Raw genomic sequence first — 23317 nt, forward strand, 5'->3', positions numbered from 1 at the left:
AAGTCGCGCCCGAGCGCCTTCAGTCTTCAGCACGCCTCCCGCGAACATCGTGGCGCGAAAACGCCAGGGACGGGGTCGCGCAAACCGGCCAGGACGGCGGCCCAAGGGTAGCCGCGCGCGGGGCTCGGCAGCCCGCGTTTCACGCTAGCCTATCGAACTGGGTCTGTGGAGGACGGAATGATTTTTAAACGAGCCTATAGGGGTGCGTGCGCGAAGGTTTGCGAAAGAATCCTTGCCTATGGCTTTTAGACTTTCGTGTTTTTAATCTTTCGGTTTGGTGATCAACGTGGTGCGGCGCCGTCGCAATTCGATTCGCGTCACGGCTGGCGTTACATCGTTGTCATCGCGGTGACGTGCGTAGTATTGCACAGCGCCGGAAATTCCGAGGGTGGCTAATTCACTCTACTGAGTAGCCGAGCGGTATTGTAGAGGATAGGGGGATAGTATGTGAGACGGACGGACGGGAGTTGGTCAGTCGGCGACTGGAGGTCGATGCTTGCTCGTTTACCCGGATTTATGAAGGCGACGTGAGGCCGTATGGCTTGATGAACGACCTGATCAAAGGCCTTTTCTAGTGTATTATCTCTATGCCTTTTCTACGTCTAGGGCCAGGATGGCTAAAGAGTGGCGTCTACTGGAGATCTGTGTATAGACGGTGTACGTCATCCAACGCGGCATCCAAACGTGTGCGGGGAAAATAATTTTGTCCTCATTATAGGTATTTAATCGGGAAAGTACAATCCGCTCTAACCCTTCCAGATTTTGTCATTCCTCGCCGCGATAAGGTTCCACATAGACCACTTACATTTTGCAGCCTTACGTAATGCTCGGCTTGGCCCAAATATTCGAAATTTTTGTCACATTCGTATACACGCTCCGCACGCACATTGTTCGTCCCCTGCTGCTGCTGCTGACCGGTGCGAATTGTCCGTTCCGGATTGAGCCTCGCCCTCACCGTCGTCTACAAGACCTTCGCGACGATAGCCTTCGCGGACATCTTGCGGCGACGTCCAACTCTACCCCGAGTTTCCAGCTGTGTGCTATCACCTCTCCTGAGCGAAAGATATCACGAGACTGCTATTTGGAAGCAGAAAATACTACCGCGCTTTCACCTCGTCTTTTCCTTGGCCGTCCAGCGGGGTGGTCAGCCCTTGATTGATGATCTGATACCTAGTTGGTTCTTTTTACGTGCCGATTGCACTTGACGACTGCTCTGACTATCGCAGGTCAACGCCGTCATGGCCAGCGCTGGCGGGGCCAAAACCGACATGGCGGCTGGGATCACGGACAACAAGTCCGGGGTTCCAGGCCGGCCCAGCAAAGTCTCGGCGAACCTGCGCGCAGAGGAGGCCGCTTACCAGCGCGATATCCTGGGCAAGGATGTTCCGGTTGCCCCGAAGGTGGATCAGGATGCAAAGCACGACATGACGAACTTGCTGCAGAGAGAGGAGGCCCGGCTCGCAAGGATCGGCCAGCATCTGGACAAGCCCGACGAGCTGGAACAGAAGCTGGGAGAGCAGACGACCGCTAGGCTGAACCCCGACTCTGAGTTCGCGTCGTCGGGGGGCAACGTCAAGACGGACATGAATATGCGCATGAGCGGACAAGAAAAGGCGCCACCTCCGGCCTCTGCGGGCAAAGCGAGCCCCAAAGCGGCCCCTGCCGCGGCCGCTCAGGCTGCTAAGCCGACGGCCGGCACGACCGGTACGACTGGCCAGTCCGCGAAAACGGACATGGGCGCCGTCATCACTGACCGCCGGTCGCACATGGACGAGCTGAGCAAGACGCTGCAGAGCCGGCTGAAGAGGGAAGAGGAGAGCTACGCGCGGGAGCATCCCGCGGAGAAGCGATCTGCGGCGGGGGCCGGAAAGCCGAGCGTTGCGGGCGGCGCCGACCGGCCTCGCGCGTCCCTGGGTGGCGAGCGTGTCCTATCTCCGAGCGCTGCTCCGGCCAAGAAGGGCTTGAGGGCCACCATATACACTCACGAAGAAGAAACGTCCTCCTCCGAGGAACAGCCTCGCAATGCTTGCTGGTTCATGCCAGAGAGAGTTCAGCGGATGTTTGACACCGGCATGGAGAGGATCTGCGGACCACGACCGAAGCGCCCCTACAGGCCACCCATGCTAGAGATGGAAGTCGAGGAGGACGACTACGACCCGTACGCAAACTTCGCGGCGACCGCAACCGAGCACCGTCCTGCAAAAGGCCGCGCCACGAGAAGCCGCATGGGACGCCGACCCGTGTATCCGGAAGAAGACGACTTTGAAGTCATGTTCCAGAATGAAGTGTTCATCGGCGGCGATGGTGGCCCACAAGGGATGTACGACGACGGAGCAGGAGCAGGCTACGATGAAGGGAGCACGTACGATGAACAAGCCGATGACGCGTACATGGACGGCATGATGTACCGAGGCAACCAGGGCATAATGTACGGACCGGCTATGATGCAACCCATGATGCAGCCTATGATGGGGCAACCCTTGATGCAGCCGATGATGCAACCCATGATGGCGCAGCCGATGATGGGGCAGCCCATGATGGGGCAGATGGGACAGGCTCTGATGGGTCAGCCTATGATGGCACAGCCCATGATGCAGGCCATGCCGTACGGCTTTGCGCAGCAGCAGGTGGCAGGCACAATGGACCAGTACGACCCTACCCAGAGCTTGAACAACCAGCAGGACCACATCGAAGTGACCGCTTCGGGCAGCGATACTAACGTCGTTTGGACAAACAAATACGAGGTGCCGATCGACATGGGGCCTCAAAGGACCGGCTCCAACATTCGCATCGAGCAGCACGTGAGGGTCAAAACGCGGAAGGAGCAGTCGTCGTCAACCGAGTCGGACGAGGTATCGGGAATGAAGACGGCCGCTGTGCAGACCAAGCGCAGTGGACCTGTGTCTACGACAGCGCAGACCGACACGCCCCTGTCAGACTCCAAGGGCGTTTCCGCGCGGGCGGACACGGACGATGCCGCCACGCAGCGCAACCGGCAGCCTGAGAGAGGTGTGGACACGCAGACATACGGCACGTCGCCTTACGTTATGGGGGCCGGCATGCCCTTCATGAATCCATTTATGAACCCTTTCATGATGAGCGCCATGGGAATGGCTCCTCCACCAGTTCCACAACAGCCGCTTGCTCCCCAAACAGGAAGTCCTCCTCCCCCGTCCTCACCCCCTTGTGAGGAGTGCGCGCAGCTCAAGTCGTGCTGCGACGAAGTGCCTTTCGAAGAGATCAAGAGGAACATTCAGGAGGACATCGTTAACATTAAGAGGGAGAATATTAATGTCAAGATTAGCGAAGAGGACGCGAAAATCATAGTCGCCCGTCCAGACTCGCCGTACAAGCTCGTCTACCTCATCCCGCAGCGGGCGGAGGTCGTCAAGGAAGAGAAAAGCAGCCAGACAGGGCAGGAGGACAAAAACAAGCAAGACCCTGGCTCCAAGAAGCCCAAGGAGAAGGGCGAAGGGGGCGAAGGGGGCGAGCAGGTGATCATGGCTTCGATTAAAACCAAGGAGTGCCAAGTCAACGGGAAGCGCGTGCGCACCACCAAGGCCGTCCGCATAACGCAGTCGGACGACGAGAAGAGCGCCGCTGAAGCCAACGAAGAGGAGGAGTCGAGCTCTTCGGACAACGCTCGTTCGAGGTCCAAGCGCAGGTCGCGCTCAAAGAAGAGAGCCAAGCGATCCCGTTCGGACGGCGCGTACCCACGCAGCCTAACGATATCGTTGGGGCGCACTAGCTCTACTACGGACCGAAGCCGGCACCTCAGCCGCAGCCGCAGTCCCAGCGCGGCTCCCCCTCCGAGCGATGCCTCCACACACCCCCGAAGCCCGAAACGCTGGCAAGTCGTCGCCCACCGCGAGAGCAGCATCAGCACCTCGAACGGGTCCTTCGCCGCCGCCTCTTCCAACGTTGAAATCGCGAGTGTCAACGCACGGCCGTCCAGGGCGCAAAACAAGCACGTTCTGCGAGAGAACGAGCCGCCCAAGATGAAGGGCTCTGGTTACCGCCCCTTCCCGTCCTCTGTCACCAACATCGTTCGCGATCGCTATGAGCGGCCCGAGGTCAAACCCAAGGTGAACAGGGTGTTCGTGGAACGCGTCTACCCAGAGCGCCCGGGGGGCCCCCGCATGAGCCCGCGAAGGGAAGTGGAGGGCGAGGCCCACTCCCCTCGATCGGAGAGGGGAGGCAGGGCCTCGCCCCCGCAGCGCCGGGACGACAGGCCCGCGGGGGGCCTCGTCTGCAAGCCGCCCAAGTCCGTCTCGTCCGTGTTCCAGGCAGCCGCAGAGGGCCGCTACCACGGCGCGGGCCGCTCCATGAGCTACCTGGACGCTGAGAGGATCGCCAAGCAGATCGCCCAGCAGATCGCCCCGCAGATCATCGCCGCCCGCCAGAAGGAGCCCATGTCGCAGAGGTCGGGACAGGCGTCCGCGCTGCAGGGCATGATCCAGGCGGCTCAGCAGAAGCCTCAGCCTCAGCAGCACGCCCGGCACGAGCCGACGCCCCGGTACGAGAGCCTGTATCCGAACAGCAGCCGCTACGCCGCCAAGTCGCAGCTGTCGCTCGAGCGCATTTCCAGCGCCCAGGGCCGCACGACCGATTTCAAGATTTCTCGCTTCGATCAGGCCGGTGCTGCGCACTCGCTGAGCCAGAGCTCCCCGCAGCGCTACCACGCTTCCGACTACCCACGTCCGCTGAGCCAGGCCAAGCGGTCGGCCACCATGTCCAGCGTGAATCGCGACCGGGGCCGCCCGGGCCCGCAGCAGCCGCCGCGCGCCGGCTACGCGACGGCGTCCGGTCACGGGAGCCCGCCCCGCTTCATCCTGCCCGTCCAGGTGCAGCTGACGGGCAAGGCGAGCGGGGCCGGGGTCTCGTCGAGCGCGTACGCTCCCGGCGCGCGGATCCCGGTGCACGGCGACCTGTATCCCGAGACGACCCGCTCCAAGATGATGCACCAGCAGGAGCAGCAGTCGAGCCTCCAATTGGGCCGCAACGGCATCGAGCCCGACTTGTCGAGCCCTCCGCACATGTCGGGACCCGTGACGTGCCACGCCGACAAGAAAAGGGCCTTCTACAAACGGTACCCGCCATCCTTGTCTTTAAAGCGAACCAGTTCTCTAGGATTCGTCGTAACGAAGTGCGGAAAAAAAATCATTTTGTAGTTCAAGTGACCGAAAAATACAAGTTCGGATCACACAATTAAGAGGTAGCTTTGTCCCAGTGGCAATGAAACAATTACGCCAGATAATCGGGAAACTAGAATTATTGCCACTCACCAGGCACTTACTCGTCCAGCCCTAATGGCGTCACAAGGACATTTGTGATTGGCAGTCGCTGACCAAAGCCACCGCACAGGAAAACGAAGGTTTAGAGATGCCTCCGTTTTAAGGGCGAAGCACCTTAGGACCTCGCTGTGTCCGGGGTTTGGCGTCCGTATACACAGTGTTGCGCATGCGCTAGGAGCATTGGATTGGATTGGATTTGGATTTGGATTAGATTGAAATCGATTGGATTGAAATGGATTGGGTTGGATTAAATTGAATTGTATCGGATTGGATTGGATGTACAGGGTGTTGCGACGATAATTGGAACACTTTAAAAATTTCTCCTGAGCGAACCGCCGCTCTGTTCGCGCTCAAACCTGCCGCGAACGTCGAAATTTGTGGTCTATTTTGTTTGATACCGGGAGCAACGATGGTACTTACCTGTGTATTCTGAAAATAAATAAAAACGATTTTCGCCTATGGGAAAATGGCGGCTGATTTGGACGCGCGAGCCAGCGCAAGTTGATGTTGGAACGACGGGACCACCTGCAGAGTTAAACGCATGTTTGGGATTCACGTACGGAGCCAAATGGTGCAGCAGACGATCAGAAAATGCACCTAGAAATGAGCTAACAGACGATCAGAAAACCCGGTTTTCGGGCTCGCACGTCCAAATCGCCGCCATTTTCCCATAGGCGAAAATCGGGTTTATTTGTTTTCAGGATAAACAGGCAACTCGGAATATTTTGTTGTTAATTTACAATACCTTATTTTTATCAAGAATCAATTACTGCCATCTAGTTTGGGCTCTAACTTCTCAAGAAAACCTAAACAAACTTCATAAGCTTCAAAAGAGGTTTTTACGGGCGGTAGAGGACGTGCCAAGTACCTATCATACGCGCTCCTTATTTGAAAAATACAACCTAATGCCAGTAATACAAATGTACGATTTTATTTTGTCAAAGAAATATAAGCAAGATATCAAAAACTGTAACCCGTTTCTAAAGCAGTTGGCAGATTTAGTACTTAACCAGCCTAAGTATAAGTATAATACCCGAAAAAATGAAATGTGGAATGTTCGAACCTTTAGAACCACATACGGTCTTCAATCGCTGGGAAATAAACTTCCACGATTGCTAAATGAACTTTGGGATAAAGAAATTGACTTAGAAAAAGTCACCTTTAAACAACTACGAAGTCATTTTCTCCTGGCGACATGATCACTTGCTCTGTAACTTGCAATTTTCCTAAAAATGTATTTTTGTATCCTGTTTTTTTATTGACTTGTATTTTTGTATACTGCTCTGTGTTTTCCTGCGATACGTTTGGTGGTGTCTTGTTTGTTTTTTTCACTGTTTCGGAAAATGACAATGTATTTGTGGTGTTTGCCAAAGCGATAAATTAGGCATTTCCTTTCTTTATGATGCTGTTTTTGTGTTTGCAAGGCAAGTACGCCTGTCTTTCGCATTGCGAAATCGATTATTTGTTTCTAGCATTATACGCACCAATGCGCTTCACCTGTACAGTGTTTGTTGCTCCTTTGTTCTTTTTTTTTTCTCGTAGACTTTCTCGTATGCTTCACTTGTATGTATCACGCGTATTATTCTTCTCTTTTTTTTTTTTTTAAAGGCTAATGCGCCTACATTTTTCGCATTTTGTGAAACTATATTTTGTTCAAGCATTACACGTTTCGTTTCATTACACATGTACAATGATGATTCTTCTTGTAGTAGACCTGTTTATTTCACGCGTATGATCCGGAATATTTTTATGAAAGTGTGACGGCTGCTGCCATGTGTTCGGGGAGAGGGAGGGGGGCCTGCGGCCTTGTCAAGCTGGCATCACGCCAGCTTTTTCTGCAGGTCTCCTGCATCATGTATCCTTGATGCCAAATAAAGTCATTATTATTATTATTATTATTATTATTATTATTATTATTATTATTATTATTATTATTACTACCGTCGTTGTTCCCGGTGTCAAACAAAATAGACCACAAAATGCGACCTTTGTGTGAAGTTTGAGCGCGAACAGAGCGCCGGTTCGCTCAGGAAAAATTTTTAAAGTGTTCCAATTACCGTCGCAACACACTGTACACACGCGTTGTCACTCATTTACATGCGTGAGTGGGCAATGCCACGGGTGATTTACGGTAAGAACGATTTCCAGTGCTTCACCCATTCGTCACGATTCACTTCGTGGAGATGCGTGACTTTTTTTTGTGACCGCACAGCTTGAATGCAGTTCACGAACCTATAAATCTGTTTTTTTTATTACGTCACTGATGACGTTGGATAGAGAAAAACTTTTAAGTTATTTTTACTCGTTATTATTATTATTACTATCTTTGTGAGAACAACGTCCTACGGGGCCAGAATAGAGTAAAGCGAGTTAAAACAAGGTTGCGGCTTGTTTTGTTTTCCTGGTCCCTCTGACGTAGACGCAGCACAAACGAAGTTAGGGGACTTCGGCATTGAGCTGCATTTCACGACCAGAAAGAGTAATCTACCTGCATCTTTAAACTCTTAACAATCTACAAAAAATGGCAAGTATGTATCGGAACTGCATAAAATGCGTAAACATTCTTCTCGGCCACACTCCTATATTCTGAGCCTTTTTACGGTAGGTTTTGCTTTAATACACAAGTGCATTGATAAGCAGTTTTATGAAATCCCATATATGCCTCTGCATCAACGTGAATTTTAAAATGCGAAAAGGTAAACACTTCGAGGGTATGGGTCGCTGATTCGCGGTGCAGCAGTCTGCCCCACATTTCTTTTTTATCAAGCAGTAATACATAAGACGCCATTGCAAAGCCAAAATAGTATAACGGGTTGAAAAATAGAATGCTAGAATTTCAACTTTAACGCAAGATAATTGACAAAAATATATTCGTTATTTTGACGTTCCCTCTGTGCTGATTTAAAATGCTTGTATGCTTCAGACCGCCTGCACACATGCAGCTGCCCAGGGAGTGATGCCTTGTTTGCGCAGCAATACCTCTGCGCGCGACCAGCAGCAACATACTATTTCAATACTGGTACACGTTCCTTTTAGGTGCGGAGTACCTTAGGACCACACAATGTCTGTCCGCGTCCGTGCGCATAGCATTTACAATCGCAAAAAATCACACAGGCACCAGCAGGATTCGAGCCTGTGTCTGGTAGACCAGACATGTAGAGTTAGTGTCAGTCGTCTCGCCCATTGGGCTACGACCATTGGGCTACGACCGTGAGTTACTACCCGAGAGTCAAACGGCTTACTCCCTCGCCTGTAACGGTGCGGAGTATCTTAGGGCCTCCCAATGTCCGTTAATGTCCATCCGCGCGCACACCATCATCAAGCGAAAATCAAGCGAAATTCGATTTGAGCCGTGAGTTGCAGTTTCATTTAGGGGATAATCAAGGTGAAACTCACGGCTCAAATCGAATCACGGTCGGGGCGCGAATCGGATGTCACCCTGAGCGCAACTTAAATGTCATTTCGAGTCCCCGTACTCCGCATCTTCGCCATCATTCATGGAATGGAGATGCTGCCATTTTTTCTAGTTGTGACACGACGAGGGTGCCGATAGGGTTGATTATCTGAAGTGAAAAAGTGCCTGAGAGGTTACAAAATGTGTGGTACGCGAAAGGGAAAAGCCCAGAATGACACTGACCGCCCATTATCCGTTATTTTTAACAGCCGAGCTGTTTCGGCGATAGCGAAAAAAAAAAAAAATCTCCAGAACTTCAGAGAATTATCTACTAACGCGTAGCATTCTTATGCCGCTTGTCTTGAGTGCGAGTTTTTTTTCAGCCATTTTTTTTTTGTTTTTCTTAATCCTGTCCGACCAATTATCTCCATTTACGTTGTAATAATTAAAAGTGGGACTTTCGCGAAATCTGCATTATTGTGGGAAAGCAGGGCGTTACATGGTTCGCAATTTTCCTTATATTTTATTTTTGTTATTTTTTAGTGTTTCAAAATTCCTTTCTACCAATTGTCTCATTATGCTAATATAACGATTACAGGTGAAGCTTTCGTGAAATCTGCATTATTGTTGAAATGCAATGCGTTATACCAGTTACACGTTTTGCCATTTTCAGTACTTTTTTCATATTTTTTTTTCTTTTTTAGCTTATTCAAATTTCGTGCGAACACTCATCTCCATTTGCGTTGTTCTAACGATCCCATTTGGAACTTTGCGAAATCTGCATTATTCTGGTTCGCCATTTTCCGTAATTATTTTATATTTTTTTCTTATTCGTTTTTTCAAATTTTCGTTCGACCACTTATCCCCATTTACGCTATTGTAACGATTACAAATGGAACTCTCGCGATATCTGCATTATTGTGGAAATGCAGGGCGTTACACGGTTCGCCAGTTTTGGTAATTAGCTTATATTTTTCTTTTTTGTTTTTCGAAATTTCGTTTTACCAAGTATCTCCGCTCACGATATTATAACGATTACAGGTAGAACTTTCGCGAAATCTGCATTATAGTGGAAAGGTAGGCGTTACACGTTTTGCCATTTTCCGTAATATTTTTGTACTTTCTCATTTTTCAGTTTTTCGTAATTTCGTGCGACCAGTCATCTCCGTTTACGCCATTATAGCGATTACAGGTGGAACTTTCGGGATATCTGCATTTTTGTGGAAGTGCAGGGCGTTATACGGGCCTGGCTAGCTGTGGGGGTACTCGGCAAAGAATGCTACGCATTAAAAAAGAAAACTGCGCCGCCTGTAAAGGGTGCACCACCGCAGATAGGGCATTGTAACAGTGAAGCCGGCTTTCGCTCCTGCTCGAGTGTTGAGCGCAAGAGGCATATGCGCACGCGCACCCCTTACTGTTTAACTGGTGATAGTCTTTCTCGGGCTACTAAAACGCAAAAAGAATTGGCGCAGCTTGGACTAGTGGTTCAAGTCCGGAGAAACAGAGGAGCTCGGGGTCGACCTGCTTATCCCCCCCTGGGATCGGCTGTCAGTATCGGGGACCGACTAAACAGGACCTCACCCTTAGGCACTTAGTCTAACCTAAAAAGAAACATCGCAAAACCTAACAAAACTTAGAAAAGCCTAGCAAAACCGAAAGAAGTTGGGTCGGCTCCCAGCTCCGCTATTTCTTCAACCTTGCACCACTAGTGCAAGCTGCGCAATTTTAAAAGACGATAGTCTTTTTTGGGCTACTTAACGCAGAAATTTTGGTCTGTCTGTCTGTCTGTGACTCTGACTCGATTCAGCCACCCGGCCAAAGCGAAACAAAAGCTGCGCAATAGTTTTATATATACTCACAGCCAAATCTAAACGTCTAAGTCCGGTGTCAATGTTCATACTTGTCGATATTGTTGGACAAGAACAAGGCATTGCGCAAATATAAGGCAGCAAATGAATACATAGGTTACATTTGCAGTGTTCCTTTATTAAAAAAAATCATGGATGCTTGGTTTTTGCGATAGCAAATGAAATACTACATCAACTGCAGAAAACCGTCGCCTCCTGTTGCCCTCGCCACCCCCTGGCGTCACTTAAGAAGTCAAACGGCAATAGCAACGAAAGGTTTCACTTGATAGCATCCATGTTCCACTTGGAACGCTCGCGGAGTAGGGCAACGTGGTTCTATAAACGCTAAAGTATGGCGCCTCGATGCACGCGCGTCTGCGCCGTACGGCAGCGCTTTCATCGATACACCCGACTTGGAGAAGTGGAACTCGGTAATTTAAATTGACTTGAGCAAACCTCTAGCGTGTTATCTTGGGAGGAACGAGACGGGAGAGGAACATCATGAGAGGTGAGTGCGAAAGAGAATGGAGGCATTTACTTGGCAGGGGCGCCAGTCGACTATCGTCTTTCGTCGACATTTGCAACGAAAGGAGCAGATACGCGGCCATATTTTTTTTTTTCTGGACACACCACTGCGCGAACGTACGGGCTGCTCGCCTCAGCGCCGCATTTTCCCCCTCGTCCACAGGGCGTACCGGCTGCGCATCCCATCCCACGAGAAGCAGGTGCTGACGTACGCGCTGGTGGCTCTCGTGGCGCTCATCAGCATCATCCTGGTCATCAACACGCTGGGAAAACGCCGCCCTAGCGCGTACTGACCCCTCGCTGCAGCGCCAGGCGACCATCGCGTCAACCGTCGTCACTGGTGGGCGCTCCAGCCATCGGGGCAGTGTCCTCGTCGGAGCGAGTGCGAGCAACGGGGCCGGAAGCAGCTTTGTAGCTGTCGCGGGAACATCCTTGCTTTTTCTAATAAAGCCCTGACTCCACTCCCGCCTTCGTTGTCTGCAGATAAGGCTGATTGCATTGCCTAATATCCTTAACAGAAAAAAAATTCACCATCTTCCCGTAGGGGAACCCTGAGTAGTATGCGAAGCAGCCATGGGGTAGACTCAAGTTCCCATTACTTCTTAGTTCGATCGCGGCGTTGCGGGAGGAGAATGAGGGGAGCGGAGCGCGCGCGCGCGTCATTTATACCACGTAGCTACAGTGGCGCCCCCAGCGGAGTATGCAGCGGCTACCGTCGCGTGCCTAACCCTTATCGGTTGGCCAATCCCTAGGGGCATCCTGCCACAATCATCAGTGGTGCCTGGCCAGGCATGCGCAGTAGGGGTGTGGTACTCGGGGTTCCCCTACGGGAAGATGACGACGGTGGTTGAACGCGAAGCTATCTCGTGATGGATTCTTTGCTTGGCCAATCCCTAGGGGCATCCTGCCACAATCATCATCAGCGGTGCCTGGCCAGGCATGCGCAGCGGGAGTGCGGACGGCGGACAACAACGACAAGGGAGGGAGGGACACAGCCCGAGCATGAGATGCTTCGCACCTAAAACTGGTTGACTCCTCTGTCACAGGAATCGGTAAAACACGAAAGTGAAATGTGCAGCGAAATCTGCAGCTGAGCATGATTTGCGGGTCGGCGGCTGTCTTGTGGGTGTGCTTGGCGAGCGACGTCCTGCTGGCGGGTCGCTTCGGCAAAAATCTACTGGCGTCATTTCCGTGACGGATATGACGTCAGTGAAATCTTGGGGGTATCCCGGCATAAAACACTTCCTCGTTAACCCTAAGTATAACGTGCTCTTAAGTACTAAAGGTTGCTTCCCCGCAAGAAGACCCTGTGTGCAGGGGTGCACCCTTTACAGGCGGCTTGCGTCGTTGTACTGCGACGGATATGACGTCACGGAAATCTTCGTGTATCCCGGAATAAAACTTTCGTGTTAAAAGTGTCTGTCGTTGCAGTGTAGAGGATCCGTTTTAGCCTCTTGAGTCCCGAGGACAGTGATTCAAGACGGGCTTACGTCTCCGTTTTTTTTTTTTTTTCATCTTTGAACTGAACTGTAGGTCATGTTATGTTTACGTTAGGTTGCCTAGCTTTACGTTATCTAGAGCGATGTAGTGCCAGACGCGGCAATTTCGTTGCAAAACGGCGGTGGACGTCGACATAGTGGAGTGCTTATAGTACCGTCAGACGCCGCTCTAGACACGGCCAAAAAGAAGTGCTGCTCAGTAGTTATGGAACACTGAGTGTTGGAACTCTCATGAAAGAAACAAAAAACAAACAAAAATAAATGGAGGTAGCGTTGGTTCTAATACACACCAGCGGGTACGTACTCCCGCGCAGCTATGTGGACATTCAGGTAAACCTATGTCCACTCATCTCTTATTCCTCGCATACTGTGTCGCAAGCACGCCCTGTTGCTCACGTCAATGCGATACGAGATGAATGCCTGATAGAACTGCAACATGCCGTTCCTCCCTCGTCGTCGTGCACATTGTTGTACGGCTCCACACACGTTGAACACCTCGTTAACGGAATGTGTCGCTCGCGCGACAAAAGCTATTATGGCGTACCCACGAAACTGAATCCTTGACCCTAACCAGTAAATAACTTAAATGGCACATTTTTATTAAAGCGCAGCTTTAGTGTCCTCACTGATGCCGTGGTACGCCATTGCGCTGCAGGAAAGCCAACTTTCTCTGGCGACGATGATGATTGTGGGTGAGAGAGAAAAAAATTGGGGAGTGGTGTCCTTATTTCAGGACCCCATTCGTGATGCCAGCTGCGACAGCTCTTTCAACCAACCGAAGCTGGTCTTCCGGACTGGAACTGGACAGCACGCTCTCCCACTGCTCATAAGACGGACGAGAAATTCTGTCTAACTTGTGTTTTTTCTGACAACCCCACACCATATGGTAGAGCGGGCCAGACTCGCTACAAAACTGACACAGAGCGGAGTAATGGGCCGGATACAGTAGGCGCAATTTCGAAATGTGGGGAAAGGTAGTACCGTATTTACTCGCACAATGATCGCGCTCGCGTAATGATCGCACCCCTGAAGTTCGTCGTCAAAATACGACTTTTTTTTTGTTTCCCGCGCAATGATCGCACCCTAAACTTGCCGCAGCCATATGTCGTATGTGTGTCATCTAGCAGACGATAGTCGTGCTTACCTATGTTTCCTCCTCTTTCAAAGCGGAGATGGCTACGTTGTTGCCGCAGACTTGCCGATATTAGCGATATCGGCAAACATAAGTTCATTATTGCTGCGAAAGAAACTCTCACTAAATGCACATAGTGTACTCACAAGACAAAGAAAAAAAAAACATGCACTCAGCTTGCTGCGTCGGCAGCCGTGTCTGTTTTGATGTCCCGCAATGTGAAAGCAGCAGTCGGTTATTGGTCGACCAGTTCTCACCTCACAGCATACGCGTTCCGGCGCTTACCGAAATTCATGAACACACTGTATTTGGCGTCCCTTTGCAACGCGGCTGGCGTGGTGCGGGGAGTTTTTTTTATGTTTTTGTTTATTATGCTTATTGTGTTATGAGACCTATCGTAAAAATTCCTACCTGCAACTTACTTGCGTTTTCTGCACTGAAAGTGTTTTCGCGAAAAATTTACCTCACGTAATGAACGCACCCCTAAATTCGCATCATATTTTTGGAAAAATAAAGCGCGATCATTACGCGAGTAAATACGGTAGTCTGAAGCAGCCTGAGTAATCTAGTTCGTGTAGCAAAATTTAAACGCTTCCCCGCGAAGCTTAGCGACAGCTCCGTTACGCCCCCTCCGCTAAAGGTTGATGTGCAGCAAAGGGAGGAGGAGGTGACGCTGGCGTGCGACAGCGCGACGTAAATGGGCCTAACGTCATATGGTGAGTTGAAGATCGACAGCCGTTACCCCGGCAGCCGACGTAGGATGAGAATGGCGCTGCTCTGCGTACCGCAAGGCTGTAGCCACAGGAGGTTAGGCCTATCTTCCCGTTATAAGGTTTAGGACGTCAGGCCTAGCGTCACATCTTGGGGTTGAATCCCTCAAACCGGAACCCACTAAAAAATTGCTCACTTAACGCCAAGCAGCAGGTATCGATTCGCGCCGTACACTCCAAACCCAAACGTTAGGCCTACGCAGCGCCCACCTGAGAGTTGCCGTGGGTATTCTAGAAGAGTGATGCGTGCCTCCAGAATAGCTCATACTGGGAGTGCGGGATTGGCCAACCAAGGAATCCATCACGAGAAAGCTTCGCGTTCAACCAACGTCGTCGTTTGACGGAGGGGTGCATGATTTTTATCATAATCACCATTATCGTCATCATCATGATCGTCGTTGTTACCGCATCCATCCGGCCATGGAGGAAAGAAAAGCTGCATCTTACTATACGCCTCGAGATTCGCGATCGCTGCGCCGCCTGCCGCCGCTTCTCCGCGGCGTTTGCGGGATTAGCGCTGCGTGGCTGATAGGTGGTCATGCAGTGTTTTGGTTTTCTTTCGCTTCTCTTTGCCTTTCCGCGCTCTAAACAACTTGTTATGGTGACGTCTGTAAGCTAACTGCACGTTTAGGGCACTTAAAAAAAACAGCTGCGTCTTGGTAGAGCGCTCTAACGCCAACAAGAGCTACCCGGGGAGGCGGTTCTGCGCGCTTCTTGGCCGCTCTTGCGGGCGTCGGCGATGGCAGCAGCATATCACCGCTGTCACCTTCGAACACGTCAGCACAAGAGAATTCTATTTATTGTCGCCTCGTTTAGACCTGATATTGGCACTGTAAAAGGTTGGTTCGTTTTGCAGCGCGGACAACAAATGCGGCTTTGCTTCGAATACGTACGTCGTAGAAAAATATATTTCGGGGATGTGATAACCCAATAGCTGACAAAAACTTGTGCCTTTTATGGGAATATAAGCCACGCGAAAATATTAAGTACGGAAAAGAAAATGTTAAGTCAGATATGTGCCCACTCATGCCTTATAGTAAGAAACAAGGTATATGTTAATGAAACCACGGGAAAATGAATGGTCTGCAAGTAAGGAATAAATAGAATAGTACGGGAATAAAAAAAAAACGAGTGCAGCTTCTGAAATGCTGAAGACGTTTGTCTGAGCAATGTAGTAATCACCAGACCAACTAGATGCGAAATGCACTGATATTTCGCTAGACATGGGCGGGTGGGGGGGGGGGGGGGGGGGATGAGGAGGAGGACGCTCAACTATCGTTGTTTACAAATGCGGAGCGAAATCAACGAATAAACGTTTTAGTAATCACACACACAAGCTGCGTGTTCACTTTTCGTTTGTTTTTCGCTTTGAAAAACGGCTGATCACTCGGCGGACTCATTTTTTTTAAGAATACTGGGTAGGCAGTTCACAAGCGATACGAGGTGTCGTTGAAAGAGTTGATTGATTGATTGCAGGGTTTAACGCGCCGACGCAACGGAGACGATGAGGCACGCCGTAGTGGAGGGCTCCGGATTAATTTTGACCACCTAGAGCCTTAACGCGCGCCGAAATCTCGTACACACGGGCTCGTTGGAAGAGTGTCGTATCTGATAAGGGTCTCTGATTTCGGTTTATGCTAGATTCTGCAGTCTCCCTGTGTCATGACTCATATGACGGTGTTTCGAAGAAGAGTTTGGTCATGGACGCGGATTACTCTTTAAACCCATCTTCGCGCTTCTCGTGGAGGATAAATGTAACAGATGAATCTTTGCGAGCGCTCACCTCGCTCGGGACAAGACGACCCAGCAATAAATTTGTCGTCGTGTGCTGACTCCGGAGTGTAATTTTGCATTATCCATCGTACTTCTTTGGTACAATGTTTGTGAAATTTATGCCGCATTAGCTTGTTCATGGTACTGATCAATATCTGATATGTGATATTGGCAGGCGTAACTTGCGTGCTGTCAGGTATGAGTGCTCCGCTAGATTTTGTATGTGCACAAAGTCGATTTACATCATAGTGTGTATGGCCGCAACATGACCATCGGAGGAAAGACTGCTTACGGAGACACAGTCACTAAATTTCAGGGCAGCGGAATTGCAATCAGCTGCATGCAAATGCTGGCTTCGGGACGCCGGCCTGTGACACACGCCTGGCGCTCATATAGATCTCACTAATATCGCGTCATAAACGTTTATACTCTCGTGAACATACCACGCTTGCAAACAGAGTGCCTGCTCCACGTTATTCGGTATTTCGAACGCGGACAAACGGTAAATCGCTGTCTTGAACGAGCCCCAAAAGCAACGGCGACAGGGGGGAGCGGGCCGGGGACTCCCGCGCCTGCTTTCGAAACGGGCCGCTAGGGGGATTTCAGTGGCGCCCCTACAGGCCGCGCTCGAGGCGTATAGTACACTATTATCTGGCGTAGTAAAACAGGCATCTTTGCTCGGCCATAGCCTCCTGTATAACGCCTTTTATACGGGAGTATATGGCTCGGCTAACATCACCATTCTCTCTCTCTCTCTCGAGCGGGTCATAAACGTTCTGGGTACGGTAGGGAAAAGCCCGGGTTGGTTCTATTTTAACAGAGAGAAAGACAAATCTTTATTTATCGAGCAGGGGGGGCTGATGTTACAGGTTTCGCCCCGTGGAAGATATTCCTGGGATTTCATGGCTAAAATTGAAATCTCCTCCCTCCCCTGTTGAAAATAAACTGAAAAAAAAAAACTTTATTCTGGCAACTTGCGGCTACAGCTGTCTCCTTTTACGCACATTTCTAAGCAGGGCTGTTTGCTAAAGGAAAGAAATTGATTGATTGTGGGGTTTAACGCGCCGACGCAACGCAGGCGATGAGGCGCGCCGTAGTGGAGGGCTCCTGATTAGTTTTGACCACCTGTGGATCTTTAACGTGCGCCGAAATCTCGTACGCACGGGCGTTTTTGCTTTTCGCCTCCATCAGAAAAGCGGCCGCCGCGGCCGGGAATCGAACCCGCGACCTCGTGCTCAGCAGCGCAACGCCTTAGCCACTGAGCCACCGCGGCGGGTCCTAAAGAAAAGAAAGACAGAAATGCTTAAACTACTAGCGTGTGAAGATGCTGAAGAATGCCCTTTAAAGTACAAGGGAAAGCCTAATTTATGTATTAGGCTAACTAACCTGATCTATCCTGACAAACCTCGCACATTCTACAACATTACTTGCTCATATTGACAGCAATCATTTCGCCCTGCTAGACATTTACCCTCGTGTGTGAGAAAAAGCGGTGCACCAACCCCAGACCACTGCCGAGACACTTTTATACAGCACCGAATGAATTCATGATTACAAAAATAATATATGTGCATTTTATATGCAATATCCAAACGTTAGCGCACCCCAGGATTTTAGATGCAGAGCATCTGATTCACTCGCCTTGTCCCTCCGGCGTCGTCGTCGTTGTCGTCGGCGTTGTCCACCCCTCCCCCATTCTCCTCGCCGCGCCAGCTGCGCTCTCCGCCGCTCACCCCCTCTCCTCTCCGATAGCGAACACTCTCTCGCGAGGGTATACACCATTTTCCATAAGCAGCCGGGAAAGGAGGAAAATACTCTCAAACCAGTTCTCTCGGCGGCCGACCAGTGTTGCCTGTGCGCGCTGGGCTGTTAAAGGAGTACTGACACGAAATTTTTATATTACGTTTTTTTCGCTGCTATGCGTGCCTACCAGCCCACTAATCATAGAATGACATGATTAGACGGTCGAGCGCAGCGTAAACGTTCATTTACGGCGTCGTTTATTCGTGCCAGTTTCGGTTTCGACAAAAAAACGCCGAGCGGCCGCCATGACAGCATGTATCACATGGCGTCACCATTCTTGCCGTATCGCTGCCTCTCTGGAAGCGCGCGCGAGCGAGCGCACGCGCGCGCCCAGACCGGCCGAGGCCTTCGCCGTCCCCACAGGCCCGGGCAGCATGACGTCTGTCCCAAAACCATGACGTGTACACACGCCCGAGCAGCGCGCGCCAACCACAGCCAGCGCGTCGGCTTCGTCACGGGAGCCCCGACGTCGACAGTTTGGGGCACGTAGCAGATGATGTCACGTCGACCCGCTCTGGCCCTTCTCGTGCGGGCGAAGATTAAAATGGATTTTAAATATGTTTCGCTGAACGGTTGCTGTTGAAACTTGCTGGGAGATATCTCCTGATAAAAAGGAAGCGTTTTACATAGTTATCTCAGCTTTGAAATTTCGTGTCAGTACTCCTTTAACATCGCTCAGCGCGGTGTGCTCCGCTGCGTAGTTCAGGAGTATTAAGCACCGTGCGCTTAGTTTTTGCGGAACTTTCAACTGTTTTAGCCAATGCTGCGATGCCGTTCGAGCCGCAAACGTCGCTTGGTCAGCGCTGCGCGGTGGTGGGTTATTGAACAACCAGAGAAAGCAAGAAACAGTCGCTGACAGCACGCATGTGCCCAACACTGCCTGGAGAAAATGCTGTGCGGTTGCGGCGTGTTTTTGCTGCATCGCTTCCCAACGCACACCGAGTTGAGATATCGGTGGATGCCGTTGATAAATCGCAACGACTTTGTACCAACGACCAACTCCAGGGTTTGTTGGGTGCCCTTGGACGGCAAGCATACGGTGCAAAATCCATTTATCACACGCAAAGCTGCGACAGGGAACGGAACCCCCTGAAATGTTAGAAGCAACTTTATCCTTTACAATACAGCATTGATTGGTTGGTTGATTGATTGATTCATTCATTCATTATGGTGTTTAACGCCCCGACGCTTCATGGGTGATGAGGCGCGCCGTAGTGGAGGGCTCCGGGTTAATTTTGACCACCTGGGGATCTTCCCCGAGCGCCGATACAATACAACATTACAATAACTTCTGGTTCCTTGTAGTCAATTTAAAATACCATATATTGTTTGGTCATTACAGCCGATTGACATTAAACAATCCCCTTTTCATCTAATCTAACCTTTAAAATCACAGCGTTTTGTTTACTTTTTTTCAGGCCAACGCATTACACTGCTAAACGATATGAAAGAATAACTTTCTCCATCGCACACTGCTGGTCGCGATAGCAGGATAAGCAGGCAGCCCAATTCTGGAAACGCAGCTCGAGATACGCGTGAACGCTGCCTTTGGAAAATAGCTCAACCTGTTCACAACGCGGTCAAAGGAAAAGCTTCTAATCCTTTAGCGTTGTCACGGAATCTAAAGTATTACAATTACAAAACAGTTACTGCTGGTCGCGTAAAGCATTTGTGGGGCAAGCAGTGGTTTCACAAAGGTGGCCTTCGAGCGACAGGCCACATGCGCTGCGCAGAGTTAGGTCAATCATGATCACAAATATGATCAATTAACTCGCCCGAACGTCGACCTTCTGCTCAACCTTCGAATGGTAATTGGACTGGTTGTGCGGTCGCGTTATTTTTCCGCCCAGGTAATTTCGTTTCGTCAGTAACCGTCATAAGTCTAGTTAAGAAAGATGATTATATTGCATTGCAATGTCAACAGCGTAGCAATTGCCTCGTCGAATGTCCATCGCGAGCAAGGATCACCGTGACCCACATATGCTGCGCGCGCTCCGCATTCGACGTCCGCGCTTCCGTAAACATGAATAATCGTAGAACATAACAAGCACGGTGGCATTGAAAACACGTATTTACTCCCCGATATCGATTTCTATGTCAGTCGGTGCCATACCGGTACGTTTGCATCGCGGAACTGCGGAGCACCACCGACACCCCCACCACACTGCTACTGCTGCTCGCAACAGTCGGGGTCGGCATTTTCCGCTCTGGCAGCAAATTAGGACCTAAAATCCGTCCGCAGATGATGAAAACAAAACAGAACGCACACACACAAGCACTGCAACCGCTAACTTAACGCCAAACCACTACGGTTCACACGGTAATGCACGGATACCGAGCAGACGCACGCAAAGAACGGCGCACTTAACAGCCCAGCGCGGAGGTTTCGGCGGTCGCTTCATAGACGGCGCTAGCGTCTGGTCAGAAAAAGCAAATGGCGGCGCCCACCTCTAGCAAGGAAAATGGTGTATAGTGCCTAGAATATACTGGCTAGTGTGCCGAGGGCGGCCTCCAGGCGGGCGCCGCGAGCGATGTACGCGGCCGGCTGCCGCTTGGGGCGCTGCCGTGCGGGAGCGTGCGCGTTCGTCCGGCCCGAGCAGATCGCGGGGTTACCTCCGCGCTGCGTAGCAGACGGCAGCGGCAGAACTTTCCATTCCCGCTTGCGACGAAAGCGAGCGAAAGCGACGGGAATTATGTCGCGCGACGAACATTTGTCCCGACCATTCGACAAAAACGATCGTCGCGCGACAAAGTGACGGAATTCCCGTCGCTTTCGTCACAAGTGCGAACGGGCCTTTAAGCTCTTGCTTGTCGCCTGAGCATACGGTTGATATCTGACTACGTTACACTGTGCTTGCGAGTGTATTTAAACGATGTCACTAGGTTTGAAACGTAAGCGCTCGGCGTGCAGCTTTGTAATCATTGCGCCTGGCTGATAAATAATAAATACAATTCAACAACATCTCATAGTTTAGTCCATCTTACAACGGTAGTTGAACATCGTACAAATGATAAGTACCATTCTCTCAATAAAAAGATGAGCGAAGTCGTTCGCCTGGATTTCACATCTCACGTTAGTTAACGTGTCAGCTAGCTAGTGCTAGCTGTTGCGAGCTTCATCCACGAATCAAAAGGATGACGACCCTCACTATAGTAGTTGAGGAGCTGCCTGATTGTCTCCTAGGGGTTCGGGAAGATCGAAGCCTCTGTAGTTTTCTTCAGGTGCGGCCACGTTTTCAGTCGTCTCGGTGGTCACCCTGCGGCGTTTCGCAACCGGCTCCTGCTTACAAAGGTCTCTGATCTGTCTTTTCGATACAAGTTTCGGATATAAGGTGCATCGGGTATGCCTCGAATACTGTATAGGGACAGCATCCAGCTTGAGCCGAACTTTGTCGCGAGGGATTTCGTTCACAACGCAGTTCACCGTGTTATCTTGAACGAACGCTCAATGCAGTTATTGTCAAAGTGTTTTTCCCATATACTACCGCATTTGGCGTCAGCTTCCTGTCCGCTCTCTTGATCCGCTTCTCCCACTCTGACAACCGTGAAGGGTCAGTCGGTGCTTTGATTGATTGATTGTAGGGTTTAACGCGCCGACGCAACGCAGGCGATGAGGCGCGCCGCAGTGGCCGGCTCCAGATTAATTTTGACCACCTGGGGATATCTTTAACGTGCGTAGAAATCTCGTAACACCAGGGCGTTTTTGCTTTTCGCCTCCATCGAAAAGCGGCCGTCGCGGCCGGGGATCGAGCCCGTGACCTAAGCTTGTGCTGAGCAGCGCAATGACTTAGCCACTGAGCCACCGCGCCGAGTTCAGTCGGCGCTTTAAAGAGCGACACATTTTCCCTGATGGAACGGTACCCGCTAGTGCACAGCGGAACAAAATGCGCGTGCTTTCATTTCGCTGCTTCTTGACGCTTGCCATAATCTGAAGCTGAAGTTGGCACAAGCGGAATCAATAAACAGTTGCACAACGGCATCGGCATGCCGTTGTGCAGCTGTTTATTATATGCAGCTGGCACGCTCCGTATAAGCAGCGCTATAGTGCATAGAACATGCGCGTGAATAAGCATTTGCTCGGTACAACTGCTCTGAACAAACTTTTCGCAAACAACTGCAGCCTCCGTCACCCTTCTGTATTTTCTTCTGATGCTTCGTTCCTATTCCGCAAGCCGCGTAGCATCCGCTGAATTCTAAACATGCCCCTTGTTTGGGCGGTATACCGTTTTTACACAGCGGCGCAATTAGCATGTTGTCGATTTGCACCATCACTTTGGCATTGTCAGCTTGGTTCACAGTTAAACAAAGCAGTTTCAGTGACAGGCACGTGAAAACAACAACCCGGAACACAACAGCCCGCGATTTGGCGTGGCACGGATACTCGCGCACGCCCGCAGAACCGGTGCAATATCAGCCCAAAACTGCTTGGAGGGGCTGACGGAATGGCTTGCATGTCGAAGCACCCACGCAGAACAATAAACGGTGCATCTCGGCGAAGAAAAAATACGTCCACAAGTTCTTTGATCACGCGCGCACAAGGCCACCTTTCCGCCTTCCGAAGCGAAAAAACTGCATCGTCTGCTGAAGCAGCACGCTCCCGCCAAGCGGCGCCATCTGGCGGCAGCGGTGGGCTTACATTGCAAACGGCGCCACGCTCTCCCATAGCGAAGCTAGGGTGGCTAGAATGTAGCCACCCTAGCGAAGCGCTCCGCTCGAGACACTAGCCAGTATATTCTAGGCACTATAGCGAGGGGCATTGGTTTGGATTGGATTCGATTCGATTGGCTTGGCTTGGCTTGGCTTGGCTTGGAGTTGGATTGGATTAAAGTGGATTGTGTTGGATTGTGTTGCGTCATAGCCGCGGCACGTTGCGTCATAGCCGCGGCAGACGCGCTGGGGCCGGCGCATGTGCAGTACTCCCTCTTCCGCGGTTTCCTCTCCTTCGGGCGCGCTGCGCATATAACCGGTGTGCCGTTCTCCGGCGAAGCAACATCCACGCTTGGCTCAAACACCTAGAGTCCACGCCGCTTTACAAGTACGCCAACGTCGCCATCGACTGGGACCGGCTTACGCAGTCCCCTCAACGTTATGCGCGCTATAAAACGCGGTCCCTTCGCCGCTCCGCCTATGTGTCGCATCTACACAGGGGTTCCCGCGAGGGGAGGTGGGAGTTTTTTGTCTGGAGGGGGGGGGGTGAAATTTTCTCAACAAATATAAAATATGATAATATATAAATGCAAAAGAACAAATATAAAGACAAATGTAAGTAATACAAAAAAT

The 23317-nt window shown here is 50.9% G+C and overlaps 1 protein-coding gene across 1 annotated transcript; it reads left to right on the forward strand.

Moving 5' to 3' along the window:
- The first annotated feature begins 1238 nt into the window (after positions 1–1238).
- Positions 1239–11408, forward strand: LOC144146202 (uncharacterized). Its single transcript, XM_077678167.1, has 2 exons — positions 1239–5089; positions 11224–11408. Exons 1-2 carry the CDS (start codon positions 1239–1241, stop codon positions 11351–11353), a joined length of 3981 nt encoding a protein of 1326 aa, XP_077534293.1. The 3' UTR covers positions 11354–11408.
- The last annotated feature ends 11909 nt before the right edge of the window (positions 11409–23317 follow it).

This window comes from Haemaphysalis longicornis, unplaced genomic scaffold, assembly GCF_048455015.1.
Source record: "Haemaphysalis longicornis isolate Haplotype H1 unplaced genomic scaffold, Haemaphysalis longicornis Haplotype H1 scaffold_7, whole genome shotgun sequence".
NCBI lineage: Eukaryota > Metazoa > Arthropoda > Arachnida > Ixodida > Ixodidae > Haemaphysalis > Haemaphysalis longicornis.

Bases quoted from the DNA above. Each gene is read 5' to 3' on its own strand.
- LOC144146202 (XM_077678167.1), top strand. From the start codon at position 1,239: ATGGCCAGCGCTGGCGGGGCCAAAACCGACATGGCGGCTGGGATCACG. The intron at 5,090-11,223 runs GTACCCGCCATC...CCTCGTCCACAG, and splicing joins AAAAGGGCCTTCTACAAACG to GGCGTACCGGCTGCGCATCC.